General features: G+C 36.3%; 1 protein-coding gene across 6 annotated transcripts in view; it reads left to right on the plus strand.

Annotated features, from left to right (window-relative positions):
- Window positions 1-20,391, plus strand: part of DNAH12 (dynein axonemal heavy chain 12) — a 164,524-nt gene that overhangs the window by 65,351 nt on the left and 78,782 nt on the right. For all 6 annotated transcript variants that reach the window (XR_008999525.1, XM_057508311.1, XM_057508315.1 and 3 more), the window contains 9 exons: window positions 3,231-3,340; window positions 5,552-5,735; window positions 5,874-6,014; window positions 8,607-8,690; window positions 9,206-9,394; window positions 12,755-12,874; window positions 14,554-14,742; window positions 16,397-16,548; window positions 20,161-20,299. Coding sequence is in view for 5 of the 6 variants with exons in the window: in XM_057508311.1 (XP_057364294.1) it covers window positions 3,231-3,340; window positions 5,552-5,735; window positions 5,874-6,014; window positions 8,607-8,690; window positions 9,206-9,394; window positions 12,755-12,874; window positions 14,554-14,742; window positions 16,397-16,548; window positions 20,161-20,299 (1,308 nt within the window). In the remaining variant the exon portion in view is untranslated. The remainder of the gene's footprint in view (window positions 1-3,230; window positions 3,341-5,551; window positions 5,736-5,873; window positions 6,015-8,606; window positions 8,691-9,205; window positions 9,395-12,754; window positions 12,875-14,553; window positions 14,743-16,396; window positions 16,549-20,160; window positions 20,300-20,391) is intronic.

Here is a 20,391-nt window from a genome sequence, read left to right on the forward strand (position 1 = left end):
CAAGAGAACAAGGATTTTACTTCCTGTGTTATGATTTATAATACTTACTACTATGTACACTTTAATATTAATGTGTACCTCAGCAGGTAGAAAAGATGGTAAACTGAAAGTGGTAAAACATCCTTTAGTTAATATAAAGATTTGTTTCTCAAATTTAAGTAATATGCTGACTTTTAAAAAAAGTAAACCATGGGCATTTCCAATTTTATTTAAATTGTAAACATTAAAATGAGGCCTACATATGTAGACACATAAGAACAACTGCCTGCTGTTTATAGCTGATAAGTGATTTAAATTGGAAATTTTAAAATTATAAAACCAGTCTCAACTTAATGATAGAAGATGATGTGTGAGACTGTGAGAATAAATTGTCACTTCACGGCAATTTCTGTGGTAAAATGTACAGTGAAGATTCTTAGCATGTGTAAACTGCCTTTTGCCATGTGATGATTAACTCTTCAACCCTTCTTTCTGCTGATCTAAAATCTTTCCTTTGAGCTGTTATGTCATTAAGGCATCACCTAGCTTAAGGCATCATTTACTTTTTAGCCTCTTTTTTAAAAATATTGAAATAGTAATACACATCTTATGGTGGTATCAGATTAAGGTGATTCTAGGGTATTTTCCAATACCACCAACCAATCTCTGATTTTCTGGGCACCAACTGGGTGTTTAGCAGCTCAGTTCAATTTGACACTGACCTATGTGGACTTAATGTCAGACTCTACACATTAAAGGCTCAGTCCGAAAAGACTGCCCCTCACTTCAGACAGCAGTTTCAGTCCAGGGCCACCCATACTTGTGACTGACTGGCTATAAAGCAGGGGTTTCCATGACCCCCTACCTCCAGTTTTGATTATTTGCTGGAACGGCTCACAGAATTCAGGAACACCGTGTGCTTATGTTTCCCAGTTCATTGTAAAGGATACAACTCAGAAACAGTCAAATGGAAAGATGCACAGGGCAAGGGTTGGGGAGGTGGCATTGTGGGCCTTCCATACCTTCTCCGGGTCTGTCCTCTTCCCTGCATGTAGACGTGTTCACCAAACCAGAAGTTACCCAAACCTCCATGTTCAAGAGTTTTTATAGCGCTCAATCTTCACCCACCCACCTCCTTCCCCAAAGGTTGGTAAACAGGGCTGAAAGTTCCAGCCCTCTAATCCCTGGTCTTTCTGGTGACCTGAGGCTATCTAGGAGCCCTCCCTAAACTACCTCATTAGTATAACTCAGGTGTGATTTAAACGCTCCTTGTGAAACAACAGACATGCCTATTACTTAGGAAACTTCAAGGGTTTTAGGAGCTCTGTGCTAGGAACCAGGGACAAAGATCGTACTGTATATATTTTTATATGTATTTTGTATTTGTTAATACCAGAGGTGACTATCAAGGTGATTCAGGATATGCTAATAAGATTTTTTTTTTAAATAAAATGAGAGTACCAAATTTTAACTTTCTCTTGAAGAACTCTTATACTCCCAAGAATATAGTAATATATCCATGGATCCATGGATTACAGTTTGAAAAATCCTGCTAGGGGTGATTGCTAGGAGCTTTGCAATTGAGCACCTCAGTGCACCCACAGCCAAGCCAAGGGAAGCCAGGGCTGTAGAAAAAAAAAACTACTGACTTTACCGTCTTGCTTTTTAATATGTACTATATTCTTTTGTTTTCTCTTTACAGACTTCCATTGGGTTTCGGGTAATGTTCATTACTCAGTAATCTTCTCTGTTGCTTTTTAGTTTTACCTAAGTGGTCGCTCCATAGATTACAATATAAATCCTCGACTTAGTACAGTTTATCTTAAGTTTGCAATCTACCATTTCAGAGACAACATAAGAACTTGAAATGGTGTGTAATTCCATTATCTCCTCATCCCTGCCCTTTGTTCTTTTGTTGTATGTTTTACTTCTACATGTTATAAAACCCCATGATACACTGTTATTTTTTGCTTTAGGTATTAGTATTTGAAAAATCTTTTACATCTTTTACATTTACCTTTCAAGTGTGCTTCATTTCCTCTAGGGGATACATGCTTCCCTCTGAGATCTTTGTCCTTCAACATAAAGAACTTCAGTATTTCTTTTTTACATGTGTGTCTCCTGGCAACAAATCCTCTCAGCTTTTGTTTGTTTGAAAATATCTTTATTTAGCCTTCATTCTTCAAGAATATTTTCACTAAATACAGAAATCTAGATTGGCAAAGGTTCTCACCCCCTTCATTTTAAAGATGTTACTCCATTCATTAACTTCTGGGTTTCATTATTCTGCTTAAAAGTCAGGAATTTTTATTAATTATGCTTCCCTAAATGCAATGTGTTTCTTGCCTCTAGCTGTTCTCAATATTTTCTCTTTCCTTGCTTGGCCAAGTGCCTGTTGTTTGTTTTGTACTTACCCTGCTTGGGATTTGCTGACCTTCTTGAATCTGTGGATTGGTGTGGAGTAATTGTCTTTTAAAATATTTTTTCTATCTTACAGTGAGAATTGTTCTACTCTATAGAGAGTTCAGTAGTCCCTCCCTCTAGCAACGTTTAGGGATATAAGCATCTCAAGACTAAGGAAATCTCTGGATGCCTTTCTGAGCTAAGACCTCAATTCTTATCACTTTACACTCAGCAAAAGCATAGGCAGTGGAGAACCAGGTTTGCATTTGAGGGCTGCCAGATTCAAATCGCACCCATGGGACCATTAAAATCTCTGTTGGTTTCTCCTTCAGGAAAGATCCCAATCCAATGCCCACCTATATCCGCATGTGGAAAATGCTATCGAGGCAAAATTAGCTGTTGATCTTTTCGCCTAAGAAAGGCTCATCCCTTTCTGAAATGAGGTCCTTTTAGATTTAATTTCAAAGAACTCCCAAATATTTAAATATTTATTTATTTATTTTTTTGTTAGCCTCGCTGTTTATTTCTAGTTACTGCAGTTTGAAGGCTTGTTTGGCATGTCCCTCTGTATCCTAACCCAAATGAAATTCTGGAAGACACTATTTAAAGGAGTTATTTTCATGCAGCATTCATTAAGTGTCATGGTACTATATCATTAATAACTTAAGAAATACTAATATTTTTAAAATATTTTAATTCTGTTTGTTCTTTTAAATTATTTCTTAGAGGTTTTTTAAAAAATCAATATAAGATAAAATTTTCTTGTTTGTAAATGAAAAGTCTACATTTGTAAGAAACATGACAAGATTTATAATGCAATTTTATGAAATCATACCATTTTCTTTTAGGAATTTTTGGAATGTGCTCATGAAGCCTGCAAAGTACATAATCTTCAACCTGTAAAGTTTTTTCTTGAAAAAATGATTCAGACATATGAAATGATGATTGTTAGACATGGGTAAGGTTATAGATTATCATTGTCTGCCATAGTTTGATGTTATTTTTAAATTTCATGATTAAAACAAGTAAAACTCAGCAAACTTTGTATGCTAGGGAGCAGCTCCCCCAACCCCGGCCTCCAAGTCCCCGTCCCAGTGGCTTTAACAATGAAGGTTTAGTTTTCTTTCATAGTATCTGTCTAACAAGGATTGGTAAGGAGTACTCATTCAGTGATGTATCATTAATGCTTACCACAGTTTATCCTTTTGGTGACCAAATATATTATTTCTCCTTCATGCATATAAAATACACTTTCCCAGAGATATAACCTAAAAGTTCCAGTCAATGAACCAGACTCAAGGTTCAGGTTCTCTAGGTGATACGTGAAGTTTCCAAATCAGATTGGAAGTTGTTTCTCTTGATCCAGAGACCTACCAACTAGAACAACAAATTACATGCCCTCTACACATGTGGTATTATAACAGAAAGTTTACTAAAACAGATTGCCAGAGAAAACAGTCCCATTCAGAAATTGAAGAATAGGAGAAACAGCCAACATGGGTTGGTAGTGTTTCTGAAACCCACCTGGGCATGTGGGGGCCCCAATTCCAGAGACAGATTGTGAAACTAATGGAATTTAAGCTTCAGGACCTCTCACTTTGTAGGGGCACCTCCAGGAAGTCATAATCATTGGATACACATAAGTTATTATATAGGCTGTCATTAAAGTGGCTGTGGACATTTTGTATTCATTATTAATACCTACATTTTTTTTCTTGTCAGTAAATTCAAAAAAACTTAGTAAGTTCTTTTATCTATTTGTGTCCAGGGAGTGCCACACTGCCAGTAGCCAGAGCTACAGTCCTTAAGTGGTTCCTTTCTAAACTCTTTTGCAGTGTCCTTGAACCTGTCAGGCTCAACTGGGAGGGCCACCCTCAATCTTTTTTCCCTGAATAATTTTATCTTCCTGAAATAATTACTGGGAACCAAATCAATCTTTCATAGGTTTTAATAAAGTGATAGAGCAGTCCTGCCTTTGATTTGATCCTTGATACCAGACTGAGTAGATCTTTGTTGTTCTAAGGCTTTTCTCTATTCATCTTCTACTAGTTGAGGATGAGAATAAGTTGCCTCATTCAATCCTGCAAGTTCCTGAATTACTGGACTCCCTCTGTTGTCTTTCACTCTTGCTTGCAAGCTGGCCATTTTTTTCTGGGCTGATTTCTTTCTTATAGTTCCCTATTAAAGCCATCAGGTGCCATTATATACTAGCACTATTTTGTTTACTATCCTTTTCCCCTAAAACTACAATTTCATTAAGTATATCATCTTTCTTCCAGGTTATCTCAAGTAATAAATTTACCAAATATTTCAACATTGTATAAAATTCACTGCCAATCTTTCAGCCTCTGTTAACAGTTAATTTGCTACCCACAACCTGGACTCTAAGCCAGTACCACATAATTTAGTCTTTATTATGACCAGAATACCTTCCCCCTTCCAGGCACCAATTTCTGTCGATAAAGATGGGCTAGGCTATTTTATAGAAACAATCAGTACCCATCTTAGTGACTTAAAAAAACAGGTTTATTTATCATTCATGCTCTGTGCTTTATAGGTTACGAGGGAGATTCTGCTTATCATAATCACTCAGGGTCCCAGGCTGTTGGGTCAGCCACCACTCAACATTGTGGATCACAGCCATACTAGAGGGAAAAGAGCTCAGCAAAGTCCCTCACTGGCAGTTTTCTGTCCCTATCATTTTACGCCCATCATTTCTACTGATGACTCATTGGTCACCTAGTGTTTCCATAAGAGGGTGAAGAATCCTAAGTGCCAGAGAGAGGAGCTGCAGAAGTATTTGGCAAAGAGCACTAATGATTATGATAGCAAGTAAAGACCTAAGAGATTCTTCCCATTCCTTTCCTTAGGGGGCCCCAAGTTTGTTTGTTTTTTAAAAATATTCAATTTGTTTTCATCTTTACTTGAAGATTATTTTTTTTATTATACCCTCTTTTGTAGATAATGTTACCAATGTACAGAATTGATTTAGAAACCACTGGTATAGGAGTTAAATGTATTTTCCTCATTTTTGAGAAAAATTCATAATCTTCAAAAATTACATATAATAATGATCAGAGGGTTAAAATTTATATACCAGTATATAGGCACATAATTTAATTTACCATTATTTTTTAGAATTTTATTGTATAATTCTTTTCCTTAATAGTTTTATGTTAGTAGGAGAGCCTTTTGCTGCTAAGACAAAAGTTCTTCATGTGCTGGCTGATACTCTAACTCTTATGAATGAGCGTGGCTATGGAGAGGAAGAAAAGGTCATTTATAGAACTGTAAACCCCAAGTCCATTACTATGGGCCAACTTTTTGGACAGTTTGACCCAGTGTCACATGAGGTAACTAATCTAAAGTATAAACATTCTCAACTCTTCTTGACAATGTACATTAAACCAAGAAATTTGGAATGCTTTTTCATATTACACTTTATAGTTTTGTAAAGTAAGTTTTCCAACTCTTCCCTTTTTCCTCTTCAGTGGACTGATGGTATTGTGGCTAACACTTTCAGAGAATTTGCCTTATCAGAAACACCCGACCGGAAATGGGTTGTATTTGATGGCCCCATCGACACTTTGTGGATAGAGAGCATGAACACAGTACTGGATGATAATAAAAAGGTAAATTTTCATGATTAAAAGCAAACCAAGTGCACAATCTAAGCATACCTAACACTAGTAAGCTGTAAATTTAAAAATGATTAATATGGTAAATTTAGTGTTATGTTTTTTACCTCAGTTTTAAAAAGCAAAGTAGACTCAGACATACTTAATGTTACGTGTTCAGTAATCAACTGGGACTATGTATTTAAAATAAAAGATGCAGAGAGTTGAATAAGTTTATAAATTATTTTTTCAATGAAAACTGCTGTAGTAAATCCTTTGCTTAATTTTTTTATAGAATAAAGGTGTATTAAAACTATGGTGCTAGCAGGAAGGCATGTGATGCGATAGGTGATGATAAGGTATTAAGTGATTCCAGTCTTATGGTTTCTTACAGAACTTTAATATTTTAGCAGAAAAATAAAAGGACCTCATTCCTGTTTTTAAAACATTGAATGCTTCAGAGCTTCTATATGGCACATTCCTGTAGAAACTGTGAGACATGCAACAAAACTAGAAAATGGAAGTCTTTTAGTATTTATTTTGAGAGATAATATGCATGAGGTGTAAAGTATGCACTAATTTTAGGTTTAGATTCTGTGGGTTTTTTTTACATATGTGTTCACCCACCTAACTGTTGCCTTAATAAAGGTGCTTAAAATGTCTCACTCATATCCTTTCTTAATCAGTACACTCTCCCCTAGGAGCAATCACTATTCTGACTTCTGCTCTGATAAATTACTTTGGCTGGTTCGTGAACTTCATGTTCTCTACCAGTCTGAGCAGCTTGGGTATGTGTGTAGATAATGCTGCTAAACTGGAAATACAGAAACACTTTAAAGATATTGGCATGAGATGACTTGATAATGGGGGGAGTCTAGTAACCATAATATTGCTCATGTAATTGTACATTACTGATACCAAAATAAAAAATAAAAAAATAAAAAAAATAAAAAAAGATATTGGCATGAGAATGGCAGAGGTACTAGACCATAGAACAGAAGCTGCATAATAATGAAGTGAGAAACGCAGGGATATGAAAATGAAGAGCAGGCCTCCTCTCAATGAGTGACAGCTGGATTACAGCTGGTCCGTGATCCGAAGGGCTGCCGTGTTGAGATGCTCCCCAGTTGTGAACACTGGATCAGGTCAGAGAAAAGGGACTGAGCCAAGGACCTCGGCTAATGATGGGGAATGCCTGGGTGCTGGAGAGTGACAGCAGCAAGCAGGAGTGATGAAAGGAGTGAGGGTTGCACAGGAGGGTGGGGTGGAAGTATTTGGGAAACAGCATGGGGGAGTGAGGAGAAAGCTGATGTCACCTCCCAGGTTTGGAGTGAATAGCGGAGTGTTTGCTGACATCATCTGGTGGAAAGTTAAATGTAATCTAGACCAGGATGTTCAACAGAAACTTCTGCAGTGATGGAAGTATGTGCACTAGTTACATGCGGCTATTGAGCTTCCAAAATGTGGCTTAGTGCCACGGAAGAGCTAATTTTACAGTTCATTTAATTTTTGCTAGGTCAAGTTAAATGTAATGAGCCACATAGGAGTGCTGGCTACTATTCATTTACTTTACAGCTAAGAAACAGGTCCAGAAATGTTCAAGGCCACATAGTTGATATATAACTAGATAGGGCAAAACTGAGACTAAAGCAATGATTGCAGAAGCAGAGAAGGAAATGATGAAAATAAACGAAGAGGAATGATTTTTCTGAAGACTCAGTAATGAAATTAACTTGGAATATCAACAATTATTAATACAATTATGAAACTTAACAATAATTTCAAAGGTAGAAGCCAAGGAAATTGAGAAAATAGGATGTATTTAATAATAATGGACAAAAGAGGAATTTGGTAAAATGATGCAGTTGGTAAATTCAGGTTTTTACATATTTGATCAAAAAAATGTTTTAGATTAAAGTAGATCAAGGGGACTTAAATATAGTGTATTCTTCTGGATTGAATTTTGGCTTGAATAAATCAGTTGAAAAAGACATTTCTGGTTCAACTGAGGAAATTTGTATTGGCTTAGTGTTAAATGATATCAAGAAATTGGTAACTTTGTCAGGTGTCATAATGTTACTGTGGTTATACAGAAAACTCCTTATTGTTTAGAGGAGAATATTGATGTATTTGGATGTGAAATGCAATGGTATGTGTAATGCTTTTTAAAATGCTTAAAGGAAATATGGCAAAATTGTAACTCTGGTTAAATCTAGGAGATGGGTATATGATTATTCACAGTATTTTCTACTTTCTATTTTCCTTTTTTTATTAATAAAAAGGGCTCTGAAAACTTTATAAAATTGGGAGTATTTCATGTACTTTTATTAACAGCAAGAACTCAGATCATATGTCATGTAGTTTCCCTGTCCTCAGACTCTGAGAAAGAAATCCCTGTTTATAGTGAAGAGGCTGATACTCAGAGATGTTACCTATTTGCTTACCTAGTAAGTAACTGACAGAGCTAGAACTAGAATTACAATTTTCCAGCTTCCATTCTAATTCTTATTCCATTGTATCACAGGATATACATTATCTTATTAATAGAGTAGGTTTTTGAGAAGTTTGAGATTAAAAAAATAAACATTTGAAAATAATTGCCTTTAGCTTTGCCTTATGAGTGGAGAAATCATTCAAATGTCCCCACAAATGAGCCTCATCTTTGAAGCAATGGACCTTTCCCAGGCCTCAGTAAGTTCCTAATTTAATGTAACAGTAGTTTATTTGTTCATTTATTTCATAAGTGTGTTTTATTATGTGTCAGAAGATGAGTTAAGCACTAGGGATACAGGGATGAATGAGACGCAGTGTGTGTTCTTCTAGGTAGAATGAGAAGCATGCTAATAAATAAACCCATCATGGAGCTCTATGTAAGCACTCTGAAAATATATGTAGGCGTCCAGAGGGGACTGGGTGAGGAAAGCCATGGGAAGTGTTTGAGTGTGTGATCTGGTTTGGGGGGTTAAGACATCTCCAGGGAGATTGGTTGGGTTGAGGCTGGGGTGCTGTGTAAAGACCAAAAGCCGTGACATACCCAGGGACCCGAAACTGCAGATAGTTTCATCTGATGCCCTTGAGGCTGGAGAGGGAGACAAGCCAGACCATGAAGGGCCTTATAAGTCATGCAAAGTAGTAGTTGATAACTTCTAGGTATTTCTGGTATAGAAGCAATGTTGGAAAAAGAAAATTTGTCTTTTTTTCTGTAGCCTGCCACTGTAAGCCGCTGTGGCATGATTTATCTGGAACCCTCCCAGTTAGGGTGGGAACCACTGGTGTCTTCATGGTTGAACTCACTGAAAGGACCTCTTCAGGAACCAGAGCATCAAGCTCTTCTGAAAGAACTTTTTAACTGGTTAATATGGCCTGCGTTAAGGCTTCGGAAGAAAAAATGCAAGGTAACATTGCAATTCTCCGACCCACTCAAGTTTCTCTAGTTTCCGTTAAATTTACCTCAGTCTAAAGTCATACTGGAAGGGTAAATAACTAAAATCAGTTCTCCATAGACTTATAGTATCCACTTTTTAAAAATTGGAAATGTTTATTGTGACAGCAGTTGACATGCAGTTATTTGTAAGAAGTAATAGATCCTGTGTGCACTTCACCCAGTTTCCTAATGGTAACACTTTGTAATACTGTATTATAGTATCACAATAAAGATAGTGATACTATCTACTGATCTTATTCAGATTTCTCTAGTTATTCTGTGTGTGTGTGTGTGTCTGTCTCTCTCGATTTCAGTTTTTAATTCAAAAAAATAAAATTAATATGTATTTAAAGTATATTACATGATGATTTGATAAACATATTTGCAGTGAAATGATTACTATAATCAGGCTAACATATCTCCTCAAATAGTTACACATTTTGTGTGTGTGCATGTATGGTATATATATATTTGCACTTGAAATCTACTCTTCTAGCAAAATTTCCAGTACTGAGATTGTATCAGTATTATTAACTGTGGCACTCTTGCTGTACATTATATGTCTAGACTTACATCCTATGCAACAGCAACTTTGTACCTTTTGCCCAGTGTCTTCCCATTTATCTCATTTCCCCACCCCTGGTAACCACTGTTTTATTCTCTCTGGTTCTATGTCTTCAACCTTTAGATTCCACATGTAAATGAGATCATGTGATTTTTTTTCCTGTATCTGGCTTGTTTACTTATAATGTTTTCATGGTTCATATTTGTTGTAAATGGTAGGATCTCCTCTTTTTTGTTTTTTTTATTTTTTATTTTTTATTAAAGCATCATTGATGTACAATCTTATGAAGGTTTCACATGAACAACATTGTGGTTTCAGCATTTACCCATATTATCAAGTCCTCACCGCTCCCATTGCAGTCACTGTCTACAGTGTAGTAAGATACTATAAAGTCATTACTTGTCTTCTCCATGCTGGACTGCCTTCCCCATGACCTACCTATATTGTGAGTGCTAATTACAGTGCCCCTCAATCCCCTTCTCCCTCCCTCGCCAACCACCGTTTCCAACCACTTCTCTTTGGTAACGGCTAGCCCCTTCTTGGAGTCTGTGAGTCTGCTGCTGTTTTGTTCCTTCAGTTTTGCTTTGTTGTTATACTCCACAAATGAGGGAAATCATTTGGTACTTGTCTTTCTCCACCTGGCTTATTTCACTGAGCATAATACCCTCTAGCTCCATCCGTGTTGTTGCAAATGGTAGGATTTGTTTTCTTCTTATGCTTGAATAATATTCCATTGTGTATATGTACCACATCTTCTTTATAGTATCTCTTTTTTTAAGGCTGATAATGCATTGTGTATATATATATATATATATATATATATATATATATATATATATATATATTATAATTTCTTCATCCGTTCATTCATCAATGGACATTTAGTTTGTTTCCATTTCTTGGCTATGGTGAATAATGCTGCAGTGAATATGGAGTGTAGATATCTCTTTGAGGTAGTGATTTCATTTCCTTTGGGTGTATACCCAGAAGAGGGATTGCTGGATCGTATCATAGCTCTATTTCTAGTTTTTTGAGGATCCTCCTCCATACTGTTTTCCATAATGGCTGTACCAGTTTACATTCCTACCAACAGTACACAAGTGTTCTCTTTATTTCCTCACGAACATTTGTAGTGTTTTATTTTTCTGACAAAAGTTATCCTGATAGGTGTGAGGTGATATGTTATTGTGGTTTTGATTTGCATTTCCCTGATGATTCATGATGCTAAGTACCTATTGTCTTTGTATGTCTTCTCTGGAAAAAACATCTATTCAGATCCTTTGCCATTTGAGATCTGTAATTACATCTTCACAGACCCTTTTTTCAAATAAGTTCACATTTCATTGGTTCCTGGGATTAGGACTTGGACATATTTTGGGGGGGGAACACCACATGCACATGCATATGCACACACAATAGTTACTTACATACAAATACAGATAAATATATTGATGTAGAGAAGGGAAAAGAGTATTCAATTGATGTTTCATCCTAAAATATTATTTTACAGATAGGAAAAATACTCTGCAAAAAAGAAAAAATGAACAGTTCTACTTTGTGGAGATTCTGTACAGTGTCTTCATAGAGAAAATACACAGATAATCATTTTTCAGTTTTAAAAATTTTAAAGCCCTATTATTGTAAATAATACAAAATAGGCGCCATGTGATAATGAGTGATTGTTTTCTTCCTATTTCTCACATGTTTTTACCTGTCCTCTCCTCTCCAACCTGGCTCCTCTCACCACCCCTCCTTCCTGTTATAGTGCCCTTGGTCCTGATCTTTGTCATTTCTGGCCTAAGTCAATAAAGTAGAGCTGCCTTGGGCCAATCTACATCCTGCTACCAGAATGAAGATCCCAAAACACAAATTCATTCTATTTACTCCCCTCCTTAAAACCTCCCTCAGAACCTCCTCTTCCTTCTTTTTTTTTTTTTTTTTTTTATGACCCCTCTTCTTAGAATGAGATCCTTAACAACAGCCTAAACAACCCCTGTCTGCTTCTCAGGCCTTATTTCTTGCCATTCCTCTTTCACACCCTATTTTCATATCCTACATAATCCTAATACTCTATGTCCACTTACATCTCCATTTCTGTGTATATATAGTTTCTCCTGCCTTGAGAGCATCTCTCCTTTTTGCACCTGGCTAATTCACATTTTCCTTCCAAATTCAGCTCAGCTCATTATTCAACGGGGGAGCCTTCCTTGACTTATCCCTCTCCCATGTCCCTCCTTGGCCTCACGTCTGGGTCAGGGCTAATTGTTCCGAATACTCTGGTAGCCTCCTTCCATCTTGAGACTCCCTCCATCATGTCATTACTATATCATATTGTTTTCATCTAGTTAATTTCAGTATCACTCCTTTTTCAGAAACCATGTTTTATTTACATATGTCCTAGCTTAGTATATACAAGGATAGTATATTTTTCAGAAACGTTTGTTGAATAAAGAAATGAATAAATGGCCATTAGAGACTTCATTTCTGCTATCCCTAGAATATTATTTATTCTGCTACAGTAGCTAGTTTTCATTTCCCAGAGAATTTACGTAAGAATGTTATATACAATTGTGTAATATAATATGCTAAACTACAATATTTGAGAAATGTTTTTATCATGCCTACAATTTAAATTCTTTAAGTTTAAATGTTATAAAAATTTTATGAAAACCATGTATGTTTTCATCATTTTTATATGAAATATTTATCTTCTTTTATTCTCCAAGTAAGGTGAAAGTAAAGTGTCTTAGTCTTTTTTCTTTGCAGGAACTGATTCCTACCAGTGATAGCAATGTGGTGGTATCTCTCACACGCCTCTTTGAAGTACTACTCTGTAATGTGGTCGAAAATGATCCTACAAGCAAGCACATTCGTGTTTGGATTATGGTTGGTTTTATAGTTAATGTGATTTTTACACAGAATAATATATGCCTCTGGCAAATGATACTTGTGTTGAGAAAGACATTATAAAATCCAAAGTTGTGTTTTGGTGATCACCAAAAGAAAAGACATTAAAGTTGCCCTGATCTGGTATTCTGATTTAAAAAACCACTTTAAAGAAAGTAAGATACATCAGAATGAACCAAAGCCCTATTATTTGTGAAAGGTCGTAACATAATAAACGCTAGATAATGTGACAATATTATTCCACCATGAACTTTAGGTGAATTGATGTTGTCTTAATGTTAAGCTAGGATGTAGGCTGCAACAGGCAGGCTACAAAAGACCAGCAGCAGGCGTTCAACCAGCTGAGTGGAGTGCGGCTGGCTGAGTTCATAGAGCACATAGGTAGGGAGGAGTCCATGGTCTGGGTTGGCTGATCGAGACGTCAGAGGAACCAGAGAACAGGACTCTGAGGGAGCAAAGCAAAGAGGTGGTTGTTCTCTTCTGTGGTCTGTGCTGTTTTCCCCACCCAACTGCTTATTCCTAGTGCCTTGGTCTCCCCTACTCAGTCAACCTTTGCGTCTGCTCTGCGTGAATAGTTTCCTCCCGTTGTTTCCCTTCACCTGTTGCCACAGAAAGTCTACCTCAGACATGTCACATTCCAGGGTTCCCTGCCAATCATAACCTCTTCCTTTCCTCTTCCCTTCTCTCCTTTATTTCCCTCCACTTTAGAAGATATTGAGCAGCTATGTTAGAAATATAAATTATTTGCATCATTTTTTCTCTCTGTGTTTAGAAATGCCTTTCACATTACCAGTTTTCAATATTTTTCCATACCTATCAGGGTTACCTTTTTATGAAATAAAACTCTCCTAGGAAGAGTTCACTCATATAATCTTCATGTTATATATTTCCTGAAAATTTTCATTCTGTTGGTAAACCAAACTCCCAAATTTTTACGTAGCTCAGAATCACTTTTAGAGACTAAGATAGATTAATATCTGGTTGAAATTTTCACTTTCAATACATTTGATAGGGTTTTTTTTTTACTAGATAAGGCATGAAACAAGTAAAATTCAAAAGGCAAAAGTAAGTTAGCCATCTTGCCCATCCCCAAGCTACTCTCAAGGAGGCCACTATTGCCAGTGTCCTGTGTAGCCTGATAGAGGTATTGGATGCACTCTCTTTTACATGGGTACATTTTTTTTTACACATATCAGTGTAGTGTACATATCAGTTTGCATTTGTTCCCACAGTATATCTTGGAAATCATTCCATATCAGTAACTGTAGAGTTTCCTTCATTGTACAGCTGCATGTACACCAGTGTGTGCTGTTCAACCAAGTAAGCAGACCCCTATTGAAAACCATTTGGGTTGCTTCTGATCTTTTGCTGTCACACAGTACTGCCAGGAATATTCTTGTACATGTATCATTTTAATAGGTGGGAGTATATTTGAGGATAAGCCCCTAACAGGGAAATTCCTAGGTCTTTTGGCATGGGCTTTTTAAATTTAGGTAGATAGTGCCAGAGAACAGACTCTATGTAATTGAGCTGTGTTCCATTCAACTACAGATTTGACCTTTTCCAAGTAGGTCTACCAGGCCTTAGTATTTTAATTTGTTTAAAAATTTTTCAAATGATTGGTTTAAGTGAAACATTTTTTTTTCCTTTACCAACAGGCTTGCTTCATATTTTCTTTGATTTGGTCCATTGGAGGAAGTTGTGATACAGATGGTCGCACTGTTTTTGATCATTTCATACGACTAATCACGCTGGGAAAAGATGAAGACAACCCGATGCCCATCTCTGTGGGTAAATGGGAATGCCACTTTGATGAAAAAGGCCTGGTCTATGACTACGTGTATGAGGTATGGTACCAAAGGTTTGTCATGATAAGCTATAAAACACAGAGTCTCAGATCAGCAGGCAAAACTGGGTTCCCTTCCTAGAATTATTTTGGCTGCTAAGGTTAGTCTTTTAGTCTCTTAAGTTTCTCCTCTTGTAACTTGTGGACAGTACAGATAAAGTTGCTTTAAGAATATTTTATACTTTCAGATTTAAATGAAATCTTTCCCTATATTAAAAAAGGAATTCATGAAGATTCTTTTAAATAGCAAGCTTTGGTATAATCTTTTAATGAATGCAAATTTTACTTCATAGAACTGTAAGATTTAGATAAATCCTTAGTTACCATTTTACTTAAATCTCAGTGTTTGTAGATAAAGAAGCAGACCTAGAAGGGTGAGTAGCCTCAGAGCCAAGGCTTGCACCCAACTCTCCTGACTGCCAGTACAGAAATCTTCCCCCAAGCCCTGCTAACACAGTATTTTAAGAATATTATCAGTAGTCACATTGGGAAGTCAATAAAATAATTTCTGAAACTAAAGAAATCAAGAGGTGATAACATAAGCATATTGTTTAAGAACTAGAGGTAAATACCAAAATATCCAGCTCAGAGAAGTAAAGGTAGTTGTTTCTGGAGAGAAGAAAATGAGACTGGGAAACTGCTGTTTTTTCTTAACCTTGTAAAATTTTTGACTCTCAAGTATGTGCATATGTAACTTTAATTAAAAGTTAAAACTTAAATAAAGAACATGAACTTCTAAAGAAACATTCACCCAAACTTGAAAATAACTGCCATTCAGACGCACACCATATTTATATATACAGTTTGCTAGAAAATAGGAGAAGATTCATAGATGCCAGCCATAATCCTGGAGCGGGGGCCAGGCAACCTCCTACTTTGCCAGATGTTACCCTTTTGTTGCTTGACCATGAGAGGCCTTGGGATCTCCACTGAGGAGAAGGAGGAGTGGAGGGGGATATAGCAGTGCGTGGCAGTGGTGGTGATGGTGGGGGACATTAGGGACGCACTTGGCGTCAGGACAGCGGCTATTTAGCCACCAGTTCAGAAGAACTTCAATGTTGTCACGATCAGTTCAGCCATCTTGGTGTGTTCTGTCTAAATATCAGCCTGGATCAAAATGCCAAAGAGAATGATTTAGGGAAACAAATATAATGAATTCATGCATTACTTGTTTCTAGCTAGATTATTGCTCCTTTTTTTTAAGATAGGAAAACAAGAAGCCAAAGTCCAGTACATTGTAACTTAACCTACATCAGAGTGGCTCCCAAATAAAGACGATATTTGGAAAGGACATCTTGAAGGCATTTTGGAAAGATTAGAGTGTTAAGAGGACATACAGGCAAAAATATCTGAAATTCTAGATATGTTGAATTTGTGATAACTAAGTTTCATTAAGTTGTCAGGTTATCATTGAAAAAGAAAATTAAGGAAAATGTGTATTCCTTAAATTGGGTGATGGATTTATGGATGCTTATTAATCTGCTTCACAACTTAAAAATGTTATATATGTTATTTTGGGTGAATTTATATTTCATAATAAGAACTTAATATGAAATTAACAACTTTTAAAAGGCAAATATAGCAGTGTGTTAAAAAAAAGCCCTTCAGATATTAAATTCATGGTTATAATACTTTAAAACTATGTTTTCTTGTAGTTAAAAAACCGAGGTCGCTGGCTTCATTGGAATGAATTAATTAAAAGTACTAATTTAGGAGATAAACGTGTCAAGATTCAAGACATCATAGTCCCTACAATGGACACAATCAGATATACATTTCTAATGGATCTGAGTATTACCTACGCAAAGTAAGAAACATGCATTTTAAATATAACAGTGCCATTCTAATAGGACCTTTAGATTTTTAAAGCAGGTTTTGAGGTCATCCATTTTCAGGTAGCTGATACTTTGGGGGACTAATTGACATGCCCATGGTGACATCTGCTAAAATTGACAAACCTGGAGCTCAGATTTGTATTAGGTACTCCAAAACCTCAGCTATAATACTTTGTTGCCTCATAAGCCACCTTATTTTTCTTGTATTTGTAACAGCAGCCTAAATGTCAGTTGTAGTATTATTGTCAGAAAGGTGTGCATACTACTCAAAAGTTCACTGTATTCCTGAGATTATCAGACCAACCATGAGCCACATTCTCCCACTGTATTTAGCATTTTTCAAATATGTCCTATGCCAGTTCTTTTTAAGATGAACATGACAATACCAACTTAAGAAAAGCAGATACATGAAATGGAATAAAAGCCTAGTTATACCACAGGCATATCCATATCAACTTTCTTAACACTTTTGTAGTTATTTTCTTTTAAAACATTAGGCATAATTTGCTAATACTATTTAAACTAGACAAACTTACATAATATGCATGAATGTCATGGTTTGATTTTGATAAAGGACCTGTTTCTGAGTGAATATTATGACAATTTTATCTTTTTAATTAAAAAAACATAATAGGTACACAAAGCCACAGTAATCAAAACAATTTGGTACTGGCACAAGAACAGACCCATAGATCAATGGAACAGAATAGAGATCCCAGATATAAACCCACACATATATGGCCAATTAATATACAATAAAGGAGCCATGGACATACAATGGGGAAACGACAGCTTCTTCAACAGCTGGTGTTGGCAAAACTGGACAGCTACATATAAGAGAGTGAAATTGGATTATTGTCTAACTTCATACACAAAAGTAAACTTGAAATGGATCAAAGACATGAATGTAAGTCATGAAACCATAAAACTCTTAGAAGACAACATAGGCAAAAATCTCCTGCACATGGGCAACTTCTTCCTGAATGCATCTCCTCAAACAAGGGAAACAAAAGCAAAAATGAACACATGGGACAACATCAAACTAAAAAGCTTCTGTACAGCAAAGGACACCATCAGCAGAACAAAAAGGCATCCTACAGTATGGGAGAATGTATTTGTAAATGACTTATCTGATAAGGGGTTAACATCCAGAATATATAAGAGCTCACATGCCTCAGTACCCAAAAAACAAATAACCAGATTAAAAATGGGTGGAGGATCTGAACAGACACTTCTCCAAAGAAGAAATTCAGATGGCCAACAGGCCCATGGAAAGATGTTCCACAAAACTAATTATCAGAAAATTAAAGTGCAAATTAAAACCACAATGAGATATCACCTCACACCAGTTAGGATGGCCCACATCCAAAAGACAAGAAACAAGAAATGCTGGCAAGAATGCAGAGAAAGGGGAGCCCTCCTACACTGCTGGTGGGATTAGTTCAACCATTGTGGAAAGCAATGTGGGAGGGTCCTCAAAAAACTAAAAATAGGAATAACATTTGACCCAGAAATTCCACTCCTAGGAATTTACCCAAAGAAAACAAGATCCATGATTCAAAAAGACATATGCACTCCTATGTTTATTGCAGGACTATTCAGAATAGCCAAGATATGGGAGCAACCTAAGTGTCCATCAGTAGATGAATGGATAAAGAAGATGTGGTACATATGCACAATGGAATGTTATTCAGCCATAAGAAGAAAACAATCCTACCATTTGCAACAACATAGATGGAGCTGGAGGATATTATGCTCAGTGAAATAAGCCAGGTGGAGAAAGACAAATACCATTTGATTTGTCTTATTTATGGAGTATAACAACAAAGCAAAACTGAAGGAACAAAACAGCAGCAGACTCCAAGAAAGGACTAGCAGTTACCAAAGGCAGAGGGAGGGAGAAGGGAACAAGGTGTATTATAATTAGCACACACAGTATAAGTAGGTCACAAGCAAGGCAGTACAGCACGGAGAAGACAAGTAGTGACTCTATAGCATCTTACTACACTGGTGGACAGTGACTGCAATGGGGTATGTGGGGGAGACTTGATAATACAGGTGAATGTTGAAATGTTGCTCATGTGAAACCTTCATAAGATTATATATCAATGATATACCATAATTATAAAAAAATAGGAAAAACAGCTTATTTTTGTACCTGTGGTTGCATCTTTGCATTTAGATGCTAATATTAAAAACTTTCCTAGGCAAGGAAGGTACTTGGCAATTCTGGGAAATTCCTAGTATGGGAGTTCTTCTCTGCCATGAACCACTTGCCAGAATAATGCTTTTAAATGAATAAGTACAAGCAGAATTACAAAGAAAAGCACATACTGAAATATATTCATTAAGATATTGAACAAATTTGGGCTATAGTAGTAGTACATGTGCTTTTTTATTAACACATTCATAGTAAAACCTAGCAGTGGGTCTGATGACTATCGTAATCTGAAGAAGAAGTGGGCATAAGTGATTTTTGACATCTGCAGCAATTACAATGTTTAGAATAGTATCTATGATTTCTATTGGTGATAAAGATATGGGTACTATTAGTAGCATTGCTCCATTTTAGTTAAGGTTAGTAAAAGTAAAGATACAAACTTTTTGGCATCTAAGTTCACAGATTCTGTGAGTACAAAGAATTTCTTCAGTTGGGCCATGGGCCCTGCTAAGAATAACATTCTATTTATTAAAGTTATGTTAGTAAATAGTTTTCCATAAGGCAAGCGTTACTCAGACTGGAACACACAGATAAATTGTCATCTGGGTAGTTCTAAAATAACTTGAATTGTAGGCTTATCCTTGTATGATAATTTAAAAAATATTAGCACAATTTGAGTTATTTAGCTTGCCGCTTACGACTGAATGCTGTGCCAGCCTTTGCGTTAGTCTCTGTGTCGTGTGGGGCCAAGTTGTCACTCACAGAGCATCTAGTTTTTAGTTCAGTATTTCTCAAACTGGATTGATTCCCAGTTCTGTAAACATAGACTCAAGAGAATTCTTACCCTTTAATATTAGTTACAATCACTCAAGAATAAGAAATCCTGCCTGAGACCCCACTGAATGAAGGATTCCACAGAGTTGGCTTTAAGATAAATATTTTCAGTTAATGACTTTAAAAGGCTGTGAACAAATATACATAACTGCTCGCTTTAGAATTCACTGTCACTCAGTTTCTCACAAAAACTTTGTGCTATTGAGGTAGCCGTGAAACAGCCTAAAACCTATCTTACCTATAAATTATTTCACACGGCACTCTCTTGCCTCTGTCTCTAATTGGAAAGTACAAATACATCACTTTTCTGTGGAGACAAAATTGGGCTCCTTTTCTGAAAAGTTAACCATGTTATTGTTTGTTGAGTGATGTTGTATCTGTTCGAATAATAGTTTGTTACTATTGAAGTCTTAACAAAGTGGTATGCCAATGGTTACTTTAACCAGCCTTTCATGAAATAAAGACAGATTAAGCTGCGAGTTTTTAGCTGAAGGTGATTTGATTATTAAGTTTTCAATTAACTCCAGCCTCTTTTTTAGAATATATTCTGACTTTTCCCCTTTTGAATATGTCCATTGTTTCCTTAAAGGCCATTGCTTTTTGTGGGTCCAACGGGGACAGGAAAATCAGTGTATGTGAAGGATAAGCTAATGAATCATTTGGAAAAGGACCAGTACTTCCCTTTTTATGTGAATTTCTCTGCACGAACCAGTGCCAACCAGGTTCAGGTTAGTTTAAAGCCAGAAACACGGGTCAGTAATTGTTTTGATTTTGATGAGTGCTTAAAATTATATATTAAATGAGCAGCTATGTAAATCCA

Source organism: Manis pentadactyla, chromosome 1 (assembly GCF_030020395.1).
Source record: "Manis pentadactyla isolate mManPen7 chromosome 1, mManPen7.hap1, whole genome shotgun sequence".
Taxonomy (NCBI): domain Eukaryota; kingdom Metazoa; phylum Chordata; class Mammalia; order Pholidota; family Manidae; genus Manis; species Manis pentadactyla.